This window comes from Nanorana parkeri, unplaced genomic scaffold (genome assembly GCF_000935625.1).
Source record: "Nanorana parkeri isolate BGI_ZX_2015 unplaced genomic scaffold, ASM93562v1 scaffold515, whole genome shotgun sequence".
Classification (NCBI taxonomy): Eukaryota; Metazoa; Chordata; class Amphibia; order Anura; family Dicroglossidae; genus Nanorana; species Nanorana parkeri.
Window position 1 is genome coordinate 469,265 of NW_017306783.1, and position 26,247 is coordinate 495,511.

At 44.2% G+C, this 26,247-nt stretch overlaps 1 protein-coding gene across 1 annotated transcript in view; it reads left to right on the plus strand.

The window, feature by feature from the left end:
• Positions 1 to 26,247, plus strand: part of NUP133 (nucleoporin 133) — a 508,027-nt gene that overhangs the window by 8,788 nt on the left and 472,992 nt on the right. The window contains exons 2-3 of the mRNA XM_018561308.1: positions 2,580 to 2,698; positions 22,577 to 22,680. Of these exons, the coding sequence (XP_018416810.1) occupies positions 2,580 to 2,698; positions 22,577 to 22,680 (223 nt within the window). The remainder of the gene's footprint in view (positions 1 to 2,579; positions 2,699 to 22,576; positions 22,681 to 26,247) is intronic.

Genomic DNA, 26,247 nt, shown 5'->3' on the forward strand with positions numbered 1-26,247 from the left:
TTAACTGGAAGGTGAAAAAGAAGATAAACAACAGGGGGGAATAAAGTAAAATAATTTAATTTAATGAAAAAAGTAAAGTGAGGAACAAAGGCGAGAAAAGAGGGCAGCAGAAAAGAGAAAATAAGAAAAAAGGAGGAAAACAAGGAGATAGGGAGATCGGGGAGGGCGGGGGGCCGGAGTTTATGATGGCAAAATGTCTGAGAGTTTATAACTACTTTATCTGCAGCAGAGAATGAGGAGTTCTCCTGCCCTCAGGGCTGTGTTTTGTGGCGGACATGTACATCTCAGAACTCGATAGAAAGAAATAGACACGGGCAGCAAAAAGTAAACTCACGAGGACTTGGAACGCTTCCTCTACTCCAGGGGTGCCCATAAGGTCAATCGCGATCTACCAGTCGATCGCGTAGCGATCACTGGTAGATCGCCATGTCCTCTCCTCTGCAGATGCAGACGCTGCAGATGGAAAGGTGCAGGACACCCCATGTGCAACGTCGGCCACACGAGCACCACGGGAGGACAGGACGCCGGGACCTGTAATGTACTGGAATGCACTGGAATGTAAGCAGGCCGACTCCCTGCGTTCCGGTGCGGGAGGGGGTGTGGAGCTGTATTGAAGTCAATGGCATCGCCCACAGTGCGATCGCCCGCACTCGGAACGCAGGCACATTAGTGCCTGCATTCCGGTCCAGTGCGATCTGCAAAAATAGTGCTCGCAACATTTTTGCGGATCGCACTGGACTGGAACACAGGCACTAATGCAGGCGATCGCACTGTGGGCGAGGGGCCTGCCTGCGCAGCCCACGCCCCCTCCAGCCCCTGAATGCAGGTGTTTTTTCGTTGGTAGATCTCAATGAGCTCGTCATTTGAAAAGTAGATCACCAGATGAAAAATAGTGGGCGCCCCTGCTCTACTCTATCCGAAACTAAAGAGACGTTTGGGCTGTACATCCATTTTAATCTTGATTTGAATTTTTGTCTCTGCAGACCAGAATGAGTGCACTTAATTCAAATTAGAACAATGGGGATTTCACTACAGCAACTCCCCCCCTCCCCAAATCTGCCATATCTGGATTTTCTGCTTGTTGCCACCTGCGGTTGCTTCTGTAGCTGACCTCATGATTTGCCTTTATTTTAATTTTAGCTGTGTTCTTGTTTAGATTGCGATGCTGGAGCTAATGCAGAGAAGACATGACTTTATATGTTACCTTCTCAGGGATCCCAACCTGAAAAAAGTCATTTGAGAGAGGTGCCCTTCTTATTACTGGGAGGCAGTGGCGACTCTAGGAACAATATATAGGGGGGGGCACATAAGATACCACAGTCAAAATGGGGGGGCACTAATAATTTTCACCACCAAATCATAACACTGAAAATAACTAAAGAAGTATATATGAATAAGATTACAAGGGTGTATTATTTTATACGTGGGGGGCACGGAACAGGGGGGGTGTATTGTGTTATATGTGGGGGCAGGGAGCTTTATGGTAATATTGTTAGTTATTTATTCTTGTAACTGTAACGCTGAGGGAATTAATTTAATGGAGGGCGTGGATCTCAGCTTCAGAGGAATGTATAACTATGACTATGGGTAGTAGTTCACGTGGCACAAGCAGGTAGCAGATATTTTTATTAGTATAGGTTTATACACTCAGACGGGAGCAAACCTGCGGTGAGTAGCTCTGGGGTGTTGCTGCCACCCGATGACCACAAATGTGGTCTTCCCTCTGCTGCTGGCAATGGATAGGAGATCTCTCTCTCTCAGGAGGCGGGACGGAGGCAGAGCCGTGGAGAGGCTGCAACAGCCTAGGAGGAGGGGCTCTGTCCGGCCCAAACGAGGGGTGCCAAGAAGGGGCTCTGTCCGGCCCAATAGGAGGTAGTGAGATGGGGCTCTGTCCGGCCCAATAGTGCGGTCTGCTGTGGAGGGTATTTGCCTGGCGTCAGGCTCCAAGCACGAACGCCAGGCAAATGACTCTGCTGCCCTAAATAGGAAAAGGGGGAGGAGTCCGATGACGTCGCCGTTCATGACGTCACTCGAGCTCCGACATTGCCGCTCGTGACTGCCGGAACCCATGCTATGAGGTAGGTACGCTACAGTAACTTTATTCTGCATAAAACATGTAACAGTCTCATTGATAAGATTATTTAAGAGGGTGTGTTTAGGGGCTGAGTTAAGGCCGCGACAGGGTAGGGGTTATGTGGGCAACTGGTGGCGAGTAACTCTTAAGGCCTGGCTAGTAGCTCAGGACTTAAAATTTTGACCCCTGAATTATGGGATCTTTCCCCTTCGTATTAAACACTTGGATTAGGATGTTTATTATAATTAAAATGATACATTTAAGGTTGAGGGTTTATCCCTTTTTATTATTTTTTTCCTTTCTCTTTTTCCTAGGGGGTGTAGAATGTTGATGAAGGTGAATGTTAAATGTATTTGTATGTGAAAAGTGATTGTCTAATGTTGTTTTTTTTTATGTATTAAAAAAGAATATGAATAAAAAGTTGATAAAAAAAAAGAAAATATACCAAGCCAAATTACATTTGACTTTGTGTTTTTTTTGTGTTTTTTTTTAAATCTATGTGTAGGTCAACTCCAACAAAAGTAGTCCTGCATCCAGTTGCTGTTGAGGCTGTCAATTACAATGCTCAGCTTTTTGGATCATCTCTACCAGTCAAGGTCATGGAGGCATTGGCAAATGCTGATGGTGAGTTGTGTTTTTTGCTGTGTTTTTTTTTTTTTTTAAATTGTTTTTATTATTATTTATCAAAAGCTAAAGCTGCAAATATTTATTTCAATGTTCTCTTGGTAGATTGTTTTTAAAAATTTGATACTGAATTGAATTATCTTTATCTCTTTTAGGTTGAATGTTATGGGCATATTTATAAAGCAGTGAATGTGATTTCCATATCCACCAGGAAGATAGATCTGCAATGAATTTTAGATTCACTGCTTTATAAATGGCCCGTTATAGTAAACTGTTTGTATTTTGCCCCATTCAGGTTTAGCCCACCAACTCCATTATAGATAATCCCTCCCTGTGCTCTGTCTCTCCTTTCCCCAGATGAATACCAGTGACTTTGAATTTTTTTTAACAATGAATTTTTATTAAGAAGAACAAGACAAGTAGCAACACAACAAAAACACATTAAAATCTTAAGGTATAAAAAGAGAACAATGCTCAAACAGTGTACTAAATAGAGTTGCATAGTTACATAGTATTTGGGGTTGAATAAAGACATACGTCCATCAGGTCCAACCCATATAGGTCCACGCATCATCATATAGTTAATCCACTCCAAATAATGCAAGTCCCGTCAATGTTCATAGAGGTGATCTGTGTGTCCAAGATGCATAGATCAGTTATCTAAACCGAAGTAACCTATGGCTTAGGTAAAGACATTTTAAATTTAATAGGAACAGGGAAGGGGTGAAGGAACATCATTAGGTGGTATGAGGATGGGTACGAAAGGAACTGCTGCCTAGACTAACCTTGGGGAAGGGTTGATTGATGTAGGGTGAGATAACATTGAGGTAAATCTAAGAAACAGGATAAAGTACGAGATCTTGTTGCACTCACCGTATATACCAAACGATGGGGAGGGTGCTTATAATGACTGCGGATGGCACCCCTGTATGCATAAGATGGTTATAAAGAATGTCACCAGCACACCGAAAATCCTTTCAGGATCATTTTATTGAACAATTTGTCAGAATGGAATCAAGCGCTTTCGGGACCTTGCAAGGTCCCTTCATCAGTCTTTAACATCGACATCTAAGAAACAGAGACATGTACCTAGGAAAAGCAACAATGTATTTATTTTAAAAGCAAACAAAATAAACAAGTAATATGCCAAAATGTACTGGTATAGAATTAAGATCGGGGGACCATAACTATCCGAAAGCCAACAAGTCCAATTAGTAGTGAATTGAATCCACTTGCAGTTGGCCTTTGCAGAGAGTTGTTCTAAATGGGCATTAGTATTGAGGATATCAATCACCATAGAGCGGGAAGCTGGATTCTTTGGTTTCCGCATTTTTACTAATGCTAGTCTGGCCGCTGTAAAGATGTGGGAAACAATAGTACGCTGACACAGAGGCCAGGTGTCGATGCCAATTCCTAATAAAGCTAGTTGAGGAGAAAACATTCAAGGAGTTTACGTGACTGTGGAGAGGAGCTCTAAGACCTTACCCCAATATCTTACTAGTTTGGGGCATCTCCAGAGCAGATGGATTAAAGATCCCTGGTGGTGGCCACACTTTGGGCAATTGGGGTCGGCTCTATATCCAATACGGAACAGAAATTCAGGCGTTCGGTAAACTCTGTGAACAATGAACAATTGCGTCAGTCTATGCGTGGGTGACATTGACACTTGTTCAACTCCCTGAAGAACTTCCTCCCATCTTCATCTGACATAGTTCCCAGGTCTGACTCCCACCCCTCCCGACACTTTAAAGGGTTAAGAACATCAGACTTAAGGAGGAGGTGACTACAGAAAGGAGATCACTCCCTTGGTGTGAGTAGCCAAAAATACCGCATCCAAAATCGGAGTAGGAGAAAACCTGGGGGGGGGGTCATGCCCTAACTGCGCCCTTAGAGCATGTTGCACCTGGAGGAACTGAAACTGGCACCTATGAGAAAGCACAAAGGGAGAGGACAGATACCGAAAGGAACACAACTCCCCCATCGGGTACAGCTGAGAGACGGATACAACCCCTTTGCGCGTCCAGTCCACCGTACCGTGCAGGGGCAGAAGTTCTGGGAGCCTGCCATTTTGCCACAGAGGCATGTGTTGGTCCACCACCCGGGTTAGTTGGTCCACCCCCAAAGCGTGCTTGGTGGCCACCCAGACCTAACCCATTAAGCGTACCGTAGGAAGTGCAGAGTGTCTTTTTAGTATTCACATCACTGTCAAAGTAACACAGAGGGTCCAGACTGTTAAACAAAACAAATGCAGAAGAAGTGAAAAGGATTGTGGGGGATTATCCGCCTCAGCCCAGGCTGCAAAATAAAATCATGGGTTAGGCAATGCCAGCCCCCCACAAGCCTTCGGCCTCTGCAGGACATCAAGACGCAGCCTGGCGGATTTCATCCTTCAGACCAGGTCCTTGAATATACCGTTGATCAGACGGAAGGTCTTTTTTGGGGATCCACATTGGAGAGTTGTGCATGACATACAATAACTGGGGTAGCCATATCATTTTAATCAAATTCACCCTGCCAGCCACCGAGAGCGGTAATTTAGCCCAGGAAGCACGTTGAGACCTAGAAGGGGGAGCAAATTCAAAGAGAGGTAGTCAAGGGGAGAAGCTGTTATTTGTATGCCCAAATGGGTAATAGCCGACTGGACCTGCAGATGAGACAACTCGGGAGCCAGAGGCGCAGGCAGAGGGTCCAGCTGAAGCAGATTGCACTTTTCCCAATTGACAACCAGGCCTGAAAATTTGGCGAACATAGTTAGTAGGGACATAGCATTAGAAAGGGAAGATCATGTATCCGCCAGAAACAAAAGGGTATCAGCATACAGCACAATCTTTTCTTCTAAGGCTCCTCTCCTAAAACCCACAATGCCTGGGGATTGCCGAATCAGAACCGCCAGAGGTTCAATGGCCAGGGCGAACAGTAAGGGGGACAACGGACATCCCTGTCTTGTGCCTCGCTGCAACATGGAAGCTTCAGACAGGGAATCATTGATCTTTATTCTGGCAGAGGGGTGATGGTATAGCAAACGGACCCAACCACAAAACCGTGGCCACCCCCAAAGGCTGACAGGACTGCCCACAGATATCTCCACTCCACACTGTCAAATGCCTTGGCTACATCCAAGGCCAGCAGTGCCCTGTTACCCGTATTGTCAACAGGGATCTGCATGTTCAAAAACACTCTGCATAAATTAATAGCGGTAGATTTATTGGGGATAAAACCTGAATGGTCCGAATGTATAACCGAGGCAATCTTTTGGGACAACCTATTGGCCAGTATCTTAGTTAACAGTTTGATGTCTGAATTCAACAGAGAGATAGGCCTGTATGATTCTGGTAACAGCGGATTTTTGCCCTTTTTCTGTAAAACTATCGTACATAGTAGCAGGCAGACTTCCTACAGAGAAGGCTTCATTAAAAGTGTCCAGTAGGGTAGATAGTAGGGTAGATAGAAGTGCCTAGGCGTGAGTCTTATAGACCTCAATAGGGAGTCCATCCGGCCCAGGGGCCTTCCCGTTTGGGAAACTAGCCATAGCCAGCTCCAGTTCCTCCATAGTGATGGGGGCCTCCAAGTCCAAACTGTCAGCAGCCCCAAGGGAAGGAATAGGAATGCTACCCAAGTAATTATCCAGCTCTGAAACAGTATAGGCCGCCCTGGTCTTATATAGGGAGGTACAAAATTAGCGGAATATGTCCGATATCTTCACCTGATCTGAGTGAGTAGACCCCTGCGAGTCCGAGGCAGCCCTAATTAAAGTGGTGGGTTGCTGAGCCCTAGCTATCTGAGCCAAAAGCTAGCCCGCCGCATCTCCCTCCGCCCAGAAAACCCGCCTAGAGAAAAACAGTTTATGCTGGGATTTTGCTGTCGACAAAGCAGAGGGAACGCTGAGCCCCCTGCCAGTCACCCTCAGTAGCGACACAAGGGCTACTAATGTACGCCCTCTCGCAATCTGCCACTTTCTGATAAGACCGCTGCAGATCCCGTCTAGACTTGGCAGAGCAGATGTTTAAGCAGAAGACCCCTAACATAGGCTTTCAATGTATCCCAGACCACCCCCAGAGGTGCAGATGGGATATTAACCGACAGAAAAAATGAAACCTCATTCTCCAGTGAGGAATGATCTGGGAACAGTGTCAGCCAAGGAAGCATCTAGCGGGGTCTACCCAAGGAGAGTTGGACCGAGATCATAGAATGATCTAAGATGCATCTGGGGTGTATCAACTCGTGAAGTATACGGCACCAGCTCTGATGTACCCAGGGCGTAGTCAATCCGTGAGAGAGTGTTATGGGACCTGGAGTGGCAGGTGTATTGCAAGTTAGTGGGATTCGACAGACACCACAGATACCAGCTCCGAGCATAAGTTACCAAAGGGAGTTACTGAGGAAGAGGTAACGGGCGATGGACACAGGAACCTGTCCACGCCCACATTCATAACATTGTTAAAATCACCCATAACTAGGACCGGGAGCCGCAGCTTATCAGCCAAGAAGCGCGCCAGGTCTTTAAGAACCCCACTGGAGAATGGGGGCGTAATGTACACAGATGCAACAATTCAAGTCATAAATGCGGCATTTCTTCAGAAACACATACCTCCCCGCCACTTCCACCTTTACCCGTGTGCAGGGGAAGGGCAAGTTTTTATGGTTAAGGGTGGAAACTCCCCTCGAGTAGGTGGGAGTAACATGAATGGTACCCGACCTGACAGACGTCTGTTCAGGGTGCCAGAGGTATCAGAGGTTAAGTGTGTCTCCTGCAAACAGATAATGGAAAGATTATTTAGCTGGACATGCCCAAAAACAGCGTTTCTTTTCACCGTGTCTCCCAGACCTCTCACGTTCCAGGAGACCAGATAAATTAAGTGAGCTGGCATTGCAAGTATAAGGCACACATCGTACAGCAGAGAGTAATTACATGGTCAAGTAGTAACAAGCACTCAGAAATACGACCGACTGTAGCTTCACATTGTAGAATACCTCGAGAAAACAAAAACATAGAAAAAAATGTAATAATGAAAAAAAAAATCAAAAAGAGATTACAAAAAATATCAAGAAACATCAACTGGAAAAACCAAGAAAACTGTCCACGCAGGGAAACCTTCGGGGAAAGGTAACAGTAGCTCTGAACTCCAGGGGTACCCCAGTGCCTGTAGACAGCCGTGACTCCAACAGGTGAACGGGAGTCAAAAAACTGGAGAGGAACGCTCCCATTTCCACCACATCTGGAATATAAGGGTCACTTTGCTAGAGAAAAGTTTGTTGCTTGCAGGGGACTGGAGAAAACACCAGAAACAAAGAAACCACAGGCTGAAATCCAGACGGAGATAATCAAGTATACGGGCCCCTTCGGTTGGCAACCTTTTCCAGCCAGGAAGAGGCCTGTGCCGGTTGGTCAAAGTGGGTCTCTCCGCCCTCCACCACTCAAAGCCTCGCCGGGTATATCATGGAGTAGGCGAGGTGCAGCTGTTGCAGATGTCTCTTCACATCCTGAAACTTGGCCCTACGCTGTTGCACCTCACGGGAGAAATCCGGGAACAGCATGACCTTTGAGCCAGCCAGAGAGATTTCCCCCAACTCCCTTGCTTGCCACAATATCCGCTCCTTCTCTCTATAGATGAGGAGCCGGATCAACAGTGGTCGAGGGGGGTTCCCGGGAGGGACGTGACAGGACCCTATGTGCTCTCTCGACCGCAAACAATGAAGACAGGTAGTCCCTCCCAAATACCTGACAGCCAATTTTCGATAAAATCAGTTGCATTTGCTCTAGGGATGCACCGATATATCGGCCGCCGAAACATATCGGCCGAAAATGGCACTTTTGGCAAAATGCCGAAAGTGCCATTTTCCTGCCGATACATCGGCGCATCCCTGATTTCTTTCCTCCCCGCTGGGCGCTGCTCTATGTCCCAGCGGGGAGAAGAGAAAGTGAGAGCCGAGCGCTGTGGTGGAGAGCGCTGTGAGCGGCCGGCGTCTCCCACACCGCTCTGCCGCCTATCACAGTCTGGCAGAGCGGTGTGTGGGTGGAGACAGCGCTGTCACAGGAGGCTGGGCTTTCCTCTCTACACCGCTCGATCAGCCTCCTGTGACAGTGTTTCAGAGAGAAGAGCAGGCTACATACACTCGGCGATCAGTGTTTGTACATAATTGAGGATATGGTATGTTAACTACATCCTCAATTATGAATGAATGGGAAGTGATCTACATCACCCCCATTCATTCATAATTGTAGTTATAGTAAACAAACAATGTTCTCATGTTATCAATGAACAGGAACACTCATAGAGGATTCCTGTTCATTGATAATTGGGGCAGAAAAAGAAATTGAGGACTTTGTGTTCTCAATCTCCTTTTTCTATTTTAAAAGGGAAATATCAGGGGTCTGTTTTAGACCCCTAATATTTCCCCAAAGCCCCTAAAAGTAAAAAATATTTAATAAAACATGAATTAATAAATAAAAATAAATATAAACAAATTAAAAAGTTTATAAATATAAAAAATAAACCTTTTCAATATCTGTTTCGGCCTGACATTTTTTTTAATTTCGGTTTAAAAATTTCCATTTCGGTGCACCTCTAATTTGCGCCTTCGGTGCGTTCAGGGATGCTAACAGCCCGTATATTGTTCCGACGCAGTCGGTTCTCGATGTCCATCAGCCTTCATGGAGTTTGCATTTATCTTCTGCATAGCCAATTTGACGTCTGCAGTTAACTGGGCACTAGAATCCTCTAAGTCACTCACCCTGCCCTCCAGTGCCGCCGCGCGTTCCCGCACTTTTTGTAAATCATGGCGTATAAATGAGATATCTGCTCTCATCCCCTGAACCTGATCAGTGAGGGCAGACAATGCGGTGTTAGACAATTGGACAGCGGAATAAACATCAGCAAGGGTGGGCTCAGCCGCCTCAAGCTTTGTCTTGGGGGGCTTCAGTCCCTTAGCCATTTTGGATGTTATGCACTCAGGCAGCACAGGGTCTTCAGGGCCTTCAGAGTCAGACATTAGGGGGTCTCCCATGGACTCTCTAGGGGAGCCGCTGTTGCCCTGATAGAAAAGCTTCCGTTGTTTGGGGGTGTCACGGTCGTGAGCAAAGCGCTCTAACCGCACCACAGGATCTTTGTGCTCATCCCCTGCGGCTTTGCACGGGGTCCAGATCGCGGCCTGTGAGCCGCCACCGCCGCCATCTTGGGTCACCAGGCCTCCCTGCTTACCCTCCTTCTTCGACATCTGCTCCGGTCGAAGCGCCCGCTCACCCCGCGATACTGTGCCTCAAGGACCGGTGGATCACTCCCTGCAAGCCGGCGGGGGACAGGAGAACGGCAAGGTGAGTATCAGGATTCTATACAGGATTCCGATGGAGAGCTCGTCCTGATGCATAGTTACATAGTATTTGAGGTTGAATAAAGACGTAAGTCCATCAAGTCCAACCTATTGCGTGTGTGCATTCATGTTTGAGCAGGTGTGTGCGTGTGTATGAGTCCATGTGTGATCTTGTTCTTGGGCGTACCTGTACCCCTGCATGTTAATCTCTCCGAGGAACTCGTCCAAGAGTTTCTTGAATGCTTCCACACTCTTAGCTGAAATCACTTCCTGTGGCAGCGAGTTCCAGACCTTAACCACTCTAACTGTGAAGAACCCCTTGCTCCCTGTGTGTTGAAATGTTTTTTCCACCAATTTTTGTTGGTGCCCTCTGGTCTTTGTTACGGAGCTAACCGTGAACAGTTTGTTAACAATGTTGCTGTCACCATTGCACAGTTTATACAAGAATATCATGTCCCCCCTTAATCTCCTAACCTCCAATGAGAACATATTTAATTTTAACAACCTTGTTTCATAGGTTATGTCCTCGAACCCCTTAATGAGTTTTGTTGCCCTCCTCTGGTCTTTTTCCAGCTCAAGGACATCTTTTATGAGTATTGGTGACCAAAACTGGACCGCATACTCCAGATGCGGCCGAACCATTGATCTGTAAAGTGGCAAAATTATAGATTCGTCCCTGCAATACATACCCTTTTTAATGCAAGACAGGACTTGACTTTGTTTACAGCAGCCTGGCACTGCGAGCTATTCTTCAATCTGTGGTCTATGATGACCCCCAAATCCTTCTCCGTTTTCCGACTTCCCTAGTGGCGCACTCATAAGTGTATAGTCCATTTGCCTATTTTTAACTCAAAGGGGCATTACCTTGCATTTATCTACATTGAACTTCATCTGCCATACAGTTGCCCACTCCCAGAGTTTATCCAGGTCCTCCTGTAATGTTATAACATCTAAATCCGTGTCTATTACCCTCCCAATTTTCGTATCATCAGCAAACACTGAGACACGGCTACTTACTCCCTCCCCTATATCATTAATAAATAGGTTAAAAAGCATGGGACCCAGCACAGAACCCTGGGGCACGTCACTCATGACCTCAACCCAGTCCGAAAAGGTGCCGTTTAGCCATACTCTTTGTACACGTTCCTTTAGCCAATTTTCTATCCACGTGCACACTACTTCATCTATGCCCATAGCCCTTAGCTTGTATAACAAGCGTTTATGTGGCACCATATCAAATGCTTTGAAAAAGTCCAGATAAACCACGCCCACCGGCCTCCCTCCATCCAGATCTCTACTTAACTCTTCGTAAAAGGTCAGCAGGTTGGTCTGACAGGAACGATCCTTCCTAAATCCATGCTGCATATCAGTTATTATGCCCTGATCCCGGATGAATTCCACTAAGTAGTCCTTAATAATCCCCCCTAACAGTTTACATACTATGCATGTCAGACTAACTGGTCTATAGTTCCCCAGTTGGCATTTTGACCCATTTTTGAATATAGGTACCACATTTCCCCATCGCCAGTCGCTTGGCACTCTACCAGCCATTACCGATTCCTTAAAAATGAGGAACAATGGTTTTGTTATCTCCGTATGAAGCTCCTTTGGGATGTAGATTATCGTGTCCTAATGCTTTATTAGCATTTAGCCAAAGCCCTCATTTCGATACCAGTTCCAGAGCCACTTGTTAAGTTCCCTCAACTCGCACTGTCTTTCCGGAGTGGTTCGTGGCAGTATCTCAGAGAATACCACCGTGGAGGTCTGTTCCTTCAGCCTAGCACCTAAGTCTCTGAAATCCTTTTTTAGGACACTCCATTTACCTCTATTTTGTCATTGGTGCCGATGTGCACCATGACAACTGGGTTGTGCCCAACCCCATCTAGTAATCTGTCAATTCGTTCCGCAATGTGCCGAACACGCGCCCCCGGTAAGCAGCACACTGTTCGACGCTCACGGTCCTGATAACAAATTACCTAGTCGGTTCGCCTGATGATGGAATCTCCCACCACCAGGATCTGATTGAGGAGGCGTCCTGCTCCAGCAGTGTCACCCCTGAACTAATATCCCCAACATCACGCAACCTGGCATATTTGTTGGGCTTAACCAGTTCAGGGCTGACCTCTCTTGCACTCTTCCCTCTACCCCGTCTTCTAACATTGACCCAGCTTCCCACCTCGCGATCCTGTTCCTCTGCCCCCCCTCCACCACAGCCTGGTGCGTTAGGTCCAGACTCTTTTGCACTTAGTTTACAGACGTTATGTTTTGGAGTTAATGCTGTTCAGTTATATATTTTCATTGTTGATACAAGTCGCTGCACGGAGCTGCTTTGGGGTTCCGTGTCCTTTGCCTTGAGCCTATCCCCCATTAGGCCCTGAACACTCAGAGATTATACCACCAGTGTTGTTCCTATTGAGGTTTTTATCCTCATTTAGCTACATTTTATTTTTCTCTATCTCCTTTCTGTTTTTCTGTGTCCCCCTATTTGTTTACTTGCTCCCCCTCTCTGTGTTTCCTTCTTGAGTCTTTTCCTTGTCCCCCTCCCTTTTCTTCCCTCTCCCTCTTCCCTCTCTCCTTTCTTTTTCCACACCCCTGTGCCCCACAGGAAGGACTTACATGTGCATAGTGGGCCCACCTACTAATATCTAATTACACACTCACTGCCGGCCGATATGTCCTCGCTTGGAAGCACCTCATTGGTCTCCCTCAACGTGAAGGGTTTAAACATGCCTGTGAAAAAGATCCATGATCTTGCAGGTGTTTAAAACGGCTGCAAGACGACATCTGTTTTGTCCACGAGACCCACTTTAAAACAGACCAGATCCCTAGATTCCACAATTAGTACTACCCTCACGCGCATCACTTCTCTCCTGTTTCTAAATCTAAGGGAGTAAGTATCCTCTTCCACCGTCCTCCAACTGGAAACTTGTGGTCCTGTCCTGAGGGACGAGCCTTGTGCGTCAAGGGAAGCTTGGGTAAGCAACTCTGCACTTTTGTTAATCTCTATCTCCCCAATACCAATCAGATTTCCTACCTGGAACACGTGCTAGATTGCCTGTCCACGTTTGCGGAAGGAGTGTGGGTGGTGGGGGGACATTTTTATTTTGTACTTGACCCACTATTAGATTCCTCCAGGTAGTCTTCCCATTTGTCATCTCCGCTATTAGACGCATCCACAACTGTTTGAGCCTACATCAGCTGACTGACGTTTGGCGATTGCTACATCCCACAGACAAGGATTACACGTTCTTCTTTGGCCCCCACCAATCCTATACTAGAATTGACAAGTTCATGATCCGCCACTGTGACTTGCCCCGCTTTAGAGCTGCATCCATTGGATCCATCTCCCTGTCTGATCATGCAGAGATTTCACTTGCTCTTGACCTATCCCAGGCTCCCTCACCTCCTTGGACATGACGATTAAATGAATCGCTTCTACAGGAACACTCTGTATCCCAATCTATTCGTTCTGAACTCCACTCCTACTTCTCTTACAATTCGACCCCGGATTGTGACCCCATGATCCTATGGGAGACTCGTAAAGCCTACATCAGGGCAGTCTTTATCAAGGATGGCTCGCGAATTAAGCGTGCTAGACTTGCTCAAATAGACAACCAGTTACACAAGATCCATACCCTTGAAACGATACATAAACGTACCCTGGCGTCATCAATCGTAGGAGAGTTGACATCTCTATGGCTCCGGCTGAAGTCCCTATACTTATCTAAGGCCAAACATGCGCTTACCAGATGTAGAAGGACTTTCTATAAGTTCAGGGACAAATGTGGGAGGCTCCAGGCCCGGACACTTCGGACTCAACTAGCACGGCCTTCATCCCGGAAATACAAACATGTGGCCACACCCGAGTATCCAGAACTGAAGACATTGCAGAAGCGTTTCATATTTACTACACGTCCCTGTATAATAAGCCTGATTCCATGACCTCTAGTGGACCTTCTATAGCGGAGGCGATGGACTCCTACCTCTCGGAGTCTGGCATGCCTCGATTGTCGAGGGACAGGGTCTCTTCTCTAGATCTTCCCCTCACCTCTGACGAGCTTACCCAGGCTATAGCTCAAACTAATATGGGGAAAGCACCTGGCCCGGACGCCCACATGGAAGAAAAATATATTTTAAATATATGTTAAAAAAACATTCTTAACCACTTGCTGTCCGCCCGTTAATAAATCACCTATGGCCAATTTTGGGTAATGTAGTTTTTTTGAGGTTTCGCGCGCATGCGCAATTTTAAGGCTTGACATGTTTGGTGTCTCTTTACTCGACGTGACCCCGTCTTTTATATTTTACCAAAAAATTTGGTAATCAATGTTTTAGAATTTAATATAGAGGGAACTTTTTTTTTTTTTTTTAAACCTGTAGTTTTTCCTTAATATATTAAAAAAATAAAAACCCCAGTGGTGATTAAATACCACCAAAATAAAGCTCTGTGTCCCCAAAAAAGGGTATAAAATTAATTTCAGTACAGCGCTGCATGACGGAATAAATGTCAGTCAAAGTACCGCAGCGCTGAATACTGAAAAATGGCCTGGATGGGAAGGGGGTTTAACACCCCGGATGTCAACTGGTTAATATTTTCTTCCCAAATATATTGACGTATATTTGAAATACTACAAATTTTTGGCCATATTCAATATATTTCAAAAATATAATGCAATATATTATTCAATACATATCCCAATGCGTGCTGAAATATATTTCAAAATGTATTTTGGAATGCATTGTGAAATATGCTGTGAATATGTTCTAGAATATATATTTCATGCATTTATAAATGCATTTAGTAATATATTACTGTGGCCATAAATATTTCAAAATGTATTCTGAAATGCATTTCTAATGTATTGTATATATCATAGGCCTATAAAATCATCAACTATTCTGATAGTTCTTAAAATATATTCCCAATGCATTTCAAATATAGTATTTGAGGTTAAATAAAGACATTAGTCCAAGTCCAACCTATTAGGCTCTCATTCTAGGAGTACCTGTACCCCTGTATATTACGGTCCCTTAAGAAATCGTCCAAAAGTTTCTTGGACAATTCCACATTATTTGCTGAAATCACCGCCTGTGGAAGTGAGTTCCAGACCCTAACTGATCTTACTGTTGAAGAACCCCCTTCGCCCCTTGTGCTGGAATTTTTTTTCCACCAATTTTAGGTGGTGACCTAGTTTTTGTAATGGAGTTAATTTTAAACAGTTTATCGCTAATGTTGCTACCACCATTGAACATCTTGTACATGGAAATCATATCCCCCCTTAACCTCTTGCCGTCCGCCTTTAGTAAAAAAACGGACGGACGGCACTGCTACATCTGCGGGTTGCCGTCTCCAGACGGCAATTTTTTTACCTGCTTAATGAGAGACACCTGAGCTCAATTAACCCCTTCCCCTAACAATAATAATCCATTACGTTAAATGTATAGTATTAAATTCCAAAACATTTTCTGGATGAAGAAAAAAAACAGTACAATGCACAAATCTTTTATTATCTAATGTAAAAATACAATAGAATACAATAGAAAAAAACTTGTACAACACTCAGTTGGTCAACATTTTTAAAACTGTGGTTAATTGCATTATAAAATGTATTTCTGTGAATCTGCTGAGGTCTTGACTGTTTCCTTCAAGCGATATTTTAATTCTGCAATTTTCCTGTTAACAGCATCGCTTATGACACCTTTGAAGTCCCGGGAAACTTTTTAAAAGTTGCAGCTTTAAAAAGTAAATGGAAAATATTAAACTTATTAGATGTTCCTTGTGAACCAAAAGCCCTGTAACAGATGCTAGAGTAAAGTAAACTAACAATTAGGGATGCACCGATACCATTTGTTCCAGACCAAGTATGAGTACAGATACTGTACGATGCCATATTACCAATATTTTTTTAAATAAAACAATGCAGACTAATGATTTTAGGACAGTGATGGAGCACCAGGGCCCAGTCCCAGCTGCAAATGTTGCACCACTAGTAGTTCTGCCACTGACTCCAAGCTGTAGGGGGTTACAAATCCCAGCAATGCATTATACATCAATGCAGAGTAATATGAAGCTACATACTCTGTGCTGCTCCGGGGTGCCTGTCTGATATCCCAGGAGGCTAGGTCTCAGGAGGGCTACGTGGGATCTTAGTGGGCTGTGCAGGGTCTCTGGAGCATGGGTGTGGAATTTCTACCCTCCAACATCAGGTTGTTTTTTTTTACATTTAGCCCTGCTGCGGGCTAGCGGGGCTAAATGTGTAGCAAGCAGCAGCCAACACTATATCAACACCCCCCACCACCACCGTGACTATGGTGGGCTATGTGGCATCTCAGTTGGCTGTGCAGGTTCTTTGGTGGGCTGTGCAGACTCTCTCAGGTGGGCTTTGCAGGTTTATGGTGGGCTGTTCGTACTTTCAGGTGGGCTGTTCAGGGTCTATGGTGGACTGTAGGGGCTCTTAGGTGGCTGTGCCGGTAATATGGTGGGCTGTGTAGACTCTCAGGTGGGCTTTGCAGGTTCTGTGGTGAGCTTTGTGGACTCTCGGGTGGCTCTGCTGGGCTGTGCAGAGTAAATGGGGGGCTGTGTGGCTCTCAGGTAGTTGTGCGAGCTCCATGCAGGGCAGGGTTAGTGGCGGGCTCTGCAGCCCTATGCTGGCCTGGGAGGTCTCAATTGGCTCCTGGTATTGGTGCATCCGTACTAACAATATTAGGCATGCATAAAAACATCAAAATATTGTAGACCTTTAAAAATCAGTATGAATTGAACATAGTAACAGTCATAATGGTTCACGGTCTACCTCTCAGAGCTGATGTTTTCACAGGGTCTAACTGCACCCTTTTCTCTCCGTAAGGTGCTTGGAGGCACCACCTTTGAAATTACTTTTTAATAATGTTTCTGTGTCAAACACAAACCGCTCTAACAAACGCAGATACTGTACCACATTGATGTGCTGCAGTCCACTGTGGTACAGACAAGTACACACCTGTACCAGGATGCAGCTCCATCTGCAACAAGATAAATGCCATATTAAGAATTAGATATTAAATATAAGAATTTCAATAAAACCGTTTTGAAACTTAGCGATTAACAGTTCTGCAAACAATGTTGAATGCAGGATTTTAAGAGCTATGAAACAAACTGTTATAGAAAATGCCAAAGCAATGCTGTGTTAGCAATTTTAAATAATAGATCTCTGTATGTTTCTACTGCTTAAATAACTATCTTGTAAAATATGCAGTCAGACATTACCCTTTTTAATCTGAGCCCTGAGCTGAGGTAGACTGAAAATGAAGACTGACAAGACCGTGTTTTTATACAATACTTCTCTATATGTTTCTTATTGAATACGTTGAAGTAACTTTAAACTTGCTAATGCAGTCCTGTGTGACTTTATGTGCATTTTAAATGGCACTTAAAAGTAAATTCCCCAGGAAATTCAGGTGTAGGAAAAAAGCAAACCAACCTGTTTAAGCTTAGCGTATGATGCTAGACATGGAGATGAGCGCAACTCATGAGATGGATTCTGATGCAGAGGATGGGCCCACACAGGAAGAACTGCCACCATCATTCTTCAGTGCTATCACCTGCTCTGTTGTAGTTTTCAAAATATCAAATATATCAGGCAACTCTATGGAAAATAAAATGCACTTTAAGTTACACAACCTTTTAAAGGTATGGCTCGTTTTCCCACTATATTCATTCATATAATTTGTTAGAAATGTATTACTTATGGAAAAATGTACCTATACACAATTGGAGGGTTTACTTAAGTCTGCCGCTGGCCCCTCACTAGTTAAACAATATTTCAGCAGGATTTTAGACAAGGTAAAAGTGAGGCCGTCCCACAAAACAAAATGTGGTTACCTCAGTGGACTCACTGATACTATAATCAGGGGTGTGGAAATTAAAAAAAAAAAAGAACTACTTGTCCAAGGGCTAAAGCGGGGGCCAAATCTACTTGTCCATGACAATCTACTTGTCCCAATACAAAAAAAATTGTTGTAATCAAAACAAGGGATGCACCAATACCGATTTTTTTTTTTGCCTTCTGATCTCGCCGACACTGAATACTAATACCGGTGCTTCCGCTTGCATGGAGCAGGCTTCCCTGGTAATCAGGAAGCCGGGCAGCAGGTAATGACATCCCGCCCAGGTTCCTGATTGCCACGGAAGCCGACTCAATGTTGTTTGGCCTGCTTGATTGTGACTGGCCGGGAAACTGGCTCGATGCTGATTGGCCAGGAAGCCGGCTTTCCAGCCAATCAGCAAGGAGCCGGCTTCCCGGCCAATCAGAAAACCAGGAGGTGTGTCATTACTTGCCGCACGGCTTCCTGATTGCAATGGAAGCTGGCTCCATGTTCCCCTACGGCACTGCCAGTCAGAGGAAATTTTCATCTGGCCGTAACTTCCAATATCGAGGAAGGTATCGCATACATATGGGTGAGTACGATGGGTGAGTACGAGTACTCGCCCAAATACTCGGTATCGGCACTGATGCTAGTATCGGTGCACCCCTAATCAAAACATATTTGACTGTACTAAATAGCGCTTCTCACTGGTCAGCGCTGTCATCTGACCACGTTGACCAATGAGTGCTTGCAATTTGCGAGCGAAATAAAAAATGCATAGGGGAGGACTGCACTGGACAGCAGTACAGGGGACAGATAGTACACCCATACTCGCGGAGGGGAGGGATTGTTGGCCGAAAGGTATGTATAGCCAGGGGGGTGGCGGTTTGGGCCAAATTTCATCGGGTAATTTTTATTTTTCCATATTACCTGGGAAAATAAACTTACCCTTTAGTGTGTGAGAATTCTGGCTACCACCATGGAATGGCGGCTGCAATCTCAAAGCACATGCAGAATGTCCTACGCATGCGTTTATTTGCATGCAGATGGCGCTTCATTTTTATTTTATTTTTTACATTTTTATTTGTAAAATCTTTATTTTATTTTAACTTTTTTTAAATTTTCTTAAAATTTTTTATTTACTTTTTCCACTTAATGTTCTTTCTCTCCCACAGGTTCTCTTTATGGAACCTGCCCTCCAACACAGTACAGCTGTTCTGTGTAGTTCCTGACAGCCGAGGCAGGTGGGGCTGTGATTACAGCGCCACGGTCTCAGAGAACACACACAGAGTCCGTAGAGCAGACTTTCTTTGTCTGCTCTACGGGCTCTATGGCTGAGCCGTTATGCCGTATTTTTCGGGGGACCCCGAGAACTACAGCGGGGGGTGCGGGCTGAAACGATCGCCGCTGCTCAAATTGATACAAGTGGTTTGATCAGATCACTTCTACTAAACGAGTGGTGGCGGCTCCACAATGTACTTTCAGCTCTGCTTGTCCAGAGCCGGGCTAAATGTACATAAAAACTACTTGCCCGAAACTGCATGTCCCGGGAGTCGGGCGTTAGGAATTCCACACCCCTGCACTATATATATATATAAGTCAACACAGAACGCAGTGACTGCGAGCAATAGCCAGCCTTCTATTGGCTATTTTAGTTTAAAATATTTTATAACATTTTTAAGAAATATGCATTGTGTGATATATAGTAGAAAAATAATGCACTATACAATCAAAAATAGTGACCATTGCATTGAAAATCGAGAAGGTCAAAATTTTAAATACTTCTGAAGAATTAGTAGAAAAAGAATTCAGAATGGAGGAAGGGAGAAGGAAAGATCCAAAAGAAAGAGAATGGTGCTGGGGTACTCAGGTCCCTGGTAGATAAACTCAGAGCCCAGAGGTAAGAAACTGTCCTGGGACAGGGAAGGATGAGCATTGTCGATCCGTGGCTGGCAGTTTTTCAGAAAATTTTTATTGGAATCCAGAAGAATGCTTGTCAATTTTTCGTTGAGAAAAACAAAAAATTAAAATCAACCTGTCACTGGAGGAGCTTTTAAACTAGAAAGTGGGGGGGAGGGTATAAAAATAAAATTACTAAAACTAAACGTAGATAATTTAATCGTAGGTAAAAATAACACAAAGTAGTAAAAAAGAGTTAATAATAGTGGGCTCACTCCAGTCAATATAGGAAATCCGTTGGCACATGTAAGAATAACTACCAACGGACGACCGAAATCAAGGCAGAATAATAACAATAAAAATAGTGGGGAACAACAAGGTAGTAAACTTTTGCCCCACAAAAAGAGAGGCATTAAATGTATGTACACCAACATTAGAAGTCTGGCAAATAAAAGACCTCATCAAACAATACAAATTATTTTATTACAAGCATAGGCAATAGCCTTTTTAGCTGCCAGCAGCACATAAGTGGCCAAACAGTGTTGATTTCTAGTAAGAAGTGAAGGTTTGAGATGCAGGAGGGCAAACTAGGGGTCCTTACGAACTGTCACAGAAAATAAACTACTCAGTAGATGAAATCCCTTAGCATCCAAAATCTGACAAGCATGGAACAAGTCCACCACGTGTGGAGGGCGTCCCCCTTAGATCCCCCACCCTGGAAATAGGAGGCTGAGTGTGGAGTTGAGGGAGCCTGGACGGTACTAGGTACCACTCCGTGAGGGATTTAAAAACAGTCTCCAATGAGGTCACATTGATTGTACAGGTGGCCATAGACGTCCAAATTTGCCACCGGACTTCCAGTGACTGTGATGTAAAGAGATAAAATTCCCATCTAGTGACGTGTGCTTGAGGGGGATGACAACGAGTTCAAATGGGAATAGACCAACAAAATCATTTTAGGGGTGGTAGCATTACGTTTACATATGTGCTCAAACATGGTTAAGCCCGCTTGTGGTAAGGTAATTGGGAGAAGGGAAGTGGCCCAGTGTTGGAGTTGTAAGTACTGAAAAATATTCAGATGTTGGGGCCTGCAACTTGTCCCTAAAATACTCTCCAACTGCGGACTGAACAATCATCCATCAGGTCACCCAGGTAAGTTTAAGTTATGAGAAGACCACCACGTAAATGCAAGAAGAGAGTCAAGGCCCTGAGGAAACAATGGGTTATCTAGGATGCAAAGTGCTGGGATTGAAATTTACTATAACATCTAGTTGCATCCCATATTTTAGGAGGAATGTCTGATCACCCATTAGGTGAAGCATTCCAACGCTTTTTCGGCTGTACCAGGGCAGATCGGATCACTGCGCATGTGCAGGAGAACCGATCATCTTCCTGGAACAACTGATCGGTCTCAAATGTCACTTCTATTGGACTTTGTAACTGCCACAGACGGTGGGGGATTCACAAACAGTAACTGCAGGAGTGTTAAAATCAGCGAGCACCGCAGATTAGATATAACAGTGTTATATCTAATCTGCGGTGCTCGCTGATTTAACTCTCAATCATTACCCCCTTACTTACACTTGGTGAAAAAATAATGGAGGAAGCCCTTCGATTTGCATAAGAGGTTTTTTTCTTTTGCAAAGTGAGTCTCCTCGACAAATAATAGATCACAATGTAAAGAGGTAGCCTCCTTCCACAGCATGGCTAATTTATACGGACTGTTAAGCCCTTTGGCATTCTATTAACTAATTTTTAATGACATGATGTTTGTATGAATGCTTAGAGATATGACTCGGGTATGGAATTAGAGATATGACTCAGGTATGGAATTAGAGTGAACAGGTGAATGAGGAGTGCGCTGATACAATTATTATTATACAGGATTTATATAGTGCCAATAGTTGGCACAGCGCTTTACAATATAAGGAAGACATTACAGTCAATACAATTTAAGGCAAGATGGTAAGGAGGGCCCTGCCCGTGAGGGCTTAGTAAGTAACGTGAGAGAAACATAAGGTCATATACCAGTAAACACTGGTAAACGCTGCCTGGTTTCCTTAATGGGACTTCTGGTATCGGTGTTCAATATTGGCGAGTACTGAAAAAAAAAATTGGTACTCGATACTAAGAAAACGGTATCGGTGCATCCCTAGTTTACATAACCTTTTCACTGCCACGGACGTAAGGCTTACATCAGAACAGAACTGCGTCCAGCTAAGCAGGTCAGTAAACCTTACGACAATGGCAATTTCAAAGGCTGTATGTTTATGGTTGCTTCTGTGACCAAAGACTAACAGCTGAATGCAATCACATTGATTCAAACCGTTTTATATTCCTCCACCGCTCCCACCCACTCTGCTCGCTGATTTTTACCACCAGCTACCTTTTGTGGTTACTCTCCTAATACCACCAGCTACCTTCCCCTCTACTATCCATGTGCCTACTTACCTCTTCTTGACTACAGCAACCAGTTTTTTAATCCTTAGGTTCAACATTTTCCCCAGTGCTGGACACACCTGTGCATTAATTCCCTATAGACCTCAATGGAGCAGTACTGAAGTACTTGAGATGCTAGAGGAGTGCATTCCCATTAGAGTAGTATGGCCTGTGATTGTGATTTCGAAATAGACTACACCAAGCAGGTGCTGTAAGGTCTTAAATTTTACTAATCATGTATATGACTTTTTTTTATTGCTGTGCTTATACACTTTACTTTGTATAGTTTGTAGTAAGTTAGGTGGTTAGTAACTGTTTTAAGGAGATGCTCTTGATTTTTGTTTTTGGTCTATTTGAACATTATTTCTTTTTTTTTTTTTATTTAAGCAGATTTACTTCTAAGTTTCAAAATCTGTGACTTTGGATGGGCTTGGTTAGTATACAGTGATCGCGTTACAGTTTGGAAGATCAGCCAGTCTCCATCTGCAAAGGTAAATGGTCATATTGTTTACTGAGCTTTAATTGTGTTCCCTATTTTGTCTAATATTTTCAGGAAAAAAAATGTTTGGTACATAAATATTTCTGGTGTGAATTTTTTTGTGGGATGACAGCAGAATAAAAAAACCTATTATGTTAATGATTGTAAAGATACAGTACTGAGTATATAACACACAGCTGTTCTCGGAACTCATCGATATAGAGATTATAACTTGCTGTACAAAATACAGAACAATGGAAGTCTGGAGCATGTCATGTAAAGCACAGCGTATTGCTAGGTCACTCGACAGCACACTGAACACACGTACTCTTCACATCTCATACCCACCACAGAGCTCCCATTCATCCTTGTTCTCTTCTATATGCCTAACATAAGCCCTCACAGTTATTACTAAGCAGAAAAAGTGGTATTTTAGGAAATGGTTATCTGTGCATTAATGTAATTTTGGCTTTTTCTTATGTTTTTGGTAACGACTGCTTCGCTATTCTGCATAATTTGGTAAATCACCATTGGACATATGACATGGTAAACACACAAGACATACTTTAAAACTTTAATGTGTCTGGCTACTGTTGCATTATATTTGTATTTCACTTCTGTTTATGGCTGAAGGATATCCATCGAACACATGCAGATCCTTAGCTACAGGCGGGTTCTTGGATCCAGGGCAGCCTGTGAGTGTTTCTCACAGGGGACACACAGACTGGCCACTGGGCTGGTTTATCACAGTGTCCCCCCTTGCTATCACCACCCCCGCTTCAGTGAGAGGCGATCTGATGTGAGAGAAGGTACCCTATCCTTTTAGCTGGAGTGGAATATAAAGGTAAGTAGTGCTCTCTTCCATGCTGGTTTGTAGAGGGAGCTGACCCGGGTGCCTCTCATTTAGTGACGTTAAACGCGTTCCTGTGTGGTTTTTAATTTTTTTAGCTTAAAAAGGGCTTTCATTGGCACTTATTCTTGATGCATTTACTGTACAGTCCTATTGGTACATTCCAGACCAGAATAAAGTGTATGCAGCACTTTTTTCAACAGAACGGACTGCACTGGTGTAAACAGAGCCCAGAAATGCCATAGGAATACATTGAGATGTGTTTCAGGTGTGGACAACAAATGTTGTGGTCTGGACATGGTGTGAACGAACGATCAAAACCCTCCAAACTGTCGCACATTCTTGAAGTGCTCCTAAGCACTTGAAGTATCACTAAGATAACTTGGCTTCATTCCTCAAGGGATATTCAGCTGTCATTCAGGATGTTCCCTGCAAGCTTTTGACAGTTTAGAGACAGCAATATTGAGACAATTCTCCTTATGAAGGCATTTTGGAATGCCTTCATAAGGAGATAAACTAGATCAATAATTGTCAGGAGTTATCGTCGGCCTGGGCTGTGAAGCAGAACCCACTGGCAGGAACGGTCAGAGGTCGGAAAACGAGGTACAAAATGAGCAGTCCAAAGGCGAAGCCAAAGTCCAGTCCGGGTGGATGCAGGCAGCTTGGTTCATGAATGGGAAGGCAGGCCAAAGGGTCAGCAACAGGAAGTCAGACGAGGGATCAGGAAATGGCAGTAACAGCAAACACAGCAGGCTAGGTGATTGCACCATATAGGTAGAATAACTCCGCAATGAGCCTGGGCTCTGACTGGGATTTATACCCAGTGGGAGCTAGGACCACCCCCTGGTTGTCGAGGCAACCAGGAGGCTTCTCCATCTGGGAGCACATGGCAAAAGAGAAGATGAAGAAGGCGTGTGCTGGGAACCTCCCTCAGCAAAGCCCACACCTGACACCACTAATCGCACTACGCGCGCCCCCCCATCTCCCCCCGTGGACACAGCCTATCCACCGCGCGCACACAACCCTGGCGACAGGAGTCCTGCCAGGAAGGAGACCCCGTGCCCTATGCCGTAATTGGCAGCCCCGAGGAGTGGTAAGATCCTGGTACCCTGACAATAATGGATAATAAATGTGTCGCTATATGCACTAGAAATCAGGGGTACAACAGTTTAAAAGATGCACACGGTATAACATTGAGATACTCCCCCCAAAAAGATTTATCTACTTAGTGAATGAGAGCACTTTGCAATGACACCCGAGTGATTTCAATTTACATTTTGTTGCTAGTAATGATTTATCAGCCAGTTGCGTCTCTAAGGTGAGCAATTGTTCTTTTATAGTAAGCCCCTTTTATTACGGGCTAGTTATGTGTTACTTGCCAGAGAAATACATTGACCTCTTATGGCTGATTTGTGTGCGTGCCCGAAGGAGTAGAATAATGGGAAAGCAAACCTTAAATCAAGTAGTGATTTTTTTACATGAATGCATTCTCTTTGTACCTTTTGTATCCCCACACACACACTAGGCTGTCAGGCTGCTTGTCACTGATGTCGGTCCCTGAATCACTCATCCATTCTGAACTTCCTGGTTGCAGGGGAGGAGATTGAGGGCAGAGGAGACATAGGCTCCTTTTGCTGTCAATAAACCTGTTGGCTGGAAAGGAGGGACATGGCCTGACGCAGGGCTGTGTGTGTCTATGGAGGCACACAGCTACTGCAAGCATGGCTGGGGACGAGCACACACGGGCGGGTGTCACAGCAGCCGCTTAGTTGATGTAGTCACCAGTGCGGGGGGCTGGGGAGACGATGTGGGGACCCACCAGAAAACGAGAAATTGAGACTTAAAAAAAATAACAGAGCTGCATACCATCTGTGCCTCCCTTCCATGCAAAAACAAAACAATGTTTAATGTCTTTTTTAAGCTGAAAGTATTGGCTCAAAGCATTGTCAGTACGCTTTTTTGGTATGTTTTTGTATGAGCATGGTCGGACCATGTAATAATAGGCCCAGTCTCAGTGGACTCTGTGTTCCTGAGAACAGGATTAATAGGATGTAATTTAGTATAATATGAGTGCTTTATGTCTGAGAGAATAAAAAGCAAAAAGAGTACCTCTTTTCCATTGGGTGGAGTATCCACCACAAGTCCAGTAAGTAGTTTTGCCTCGCTAATTGGCAAAATCGTCTACAGCAAGGGTAGGCAAATTCTGTCCCTCCACCTGGGGAATGACCAGAGGGTATGTTTGAATGTTTATACTGCTCTGATAAACAGTTTTCTATTCATGAAAACAAGCAAGGATCTGTAATGAAGGAGATTCCCAACTTTTTTCCACAAATCAAAATTTACACGAGTTCGTTATTTGCGCCAACTTGAAGACAAGATGAAGACAATAGTGTACAAAATATATATATTTATTAATTAAAAACAATCAGTGCATAATGATAATAAAAATATAATTGGTGACAAACAAAGAATAAGGATCAAATAATTTCAATCAATTTGATAACACAGGTAATGTGTAAATTATTACCACAGGATATTAATTCAAAATATAAATGTAACCAAATAAAATAACTTTAAATGCAATGGGTATCTTATCAGTAGCTCAGACAATAAGGAAACAAAAGGTTCAGAATTGACACGTGACTTCTCCCAGCAAACAGATGTTTACAAACTCAAACTTTTAACAGCGCATGGACAAAATTTGTCCCATCATGCACAGGGTTGGCTATA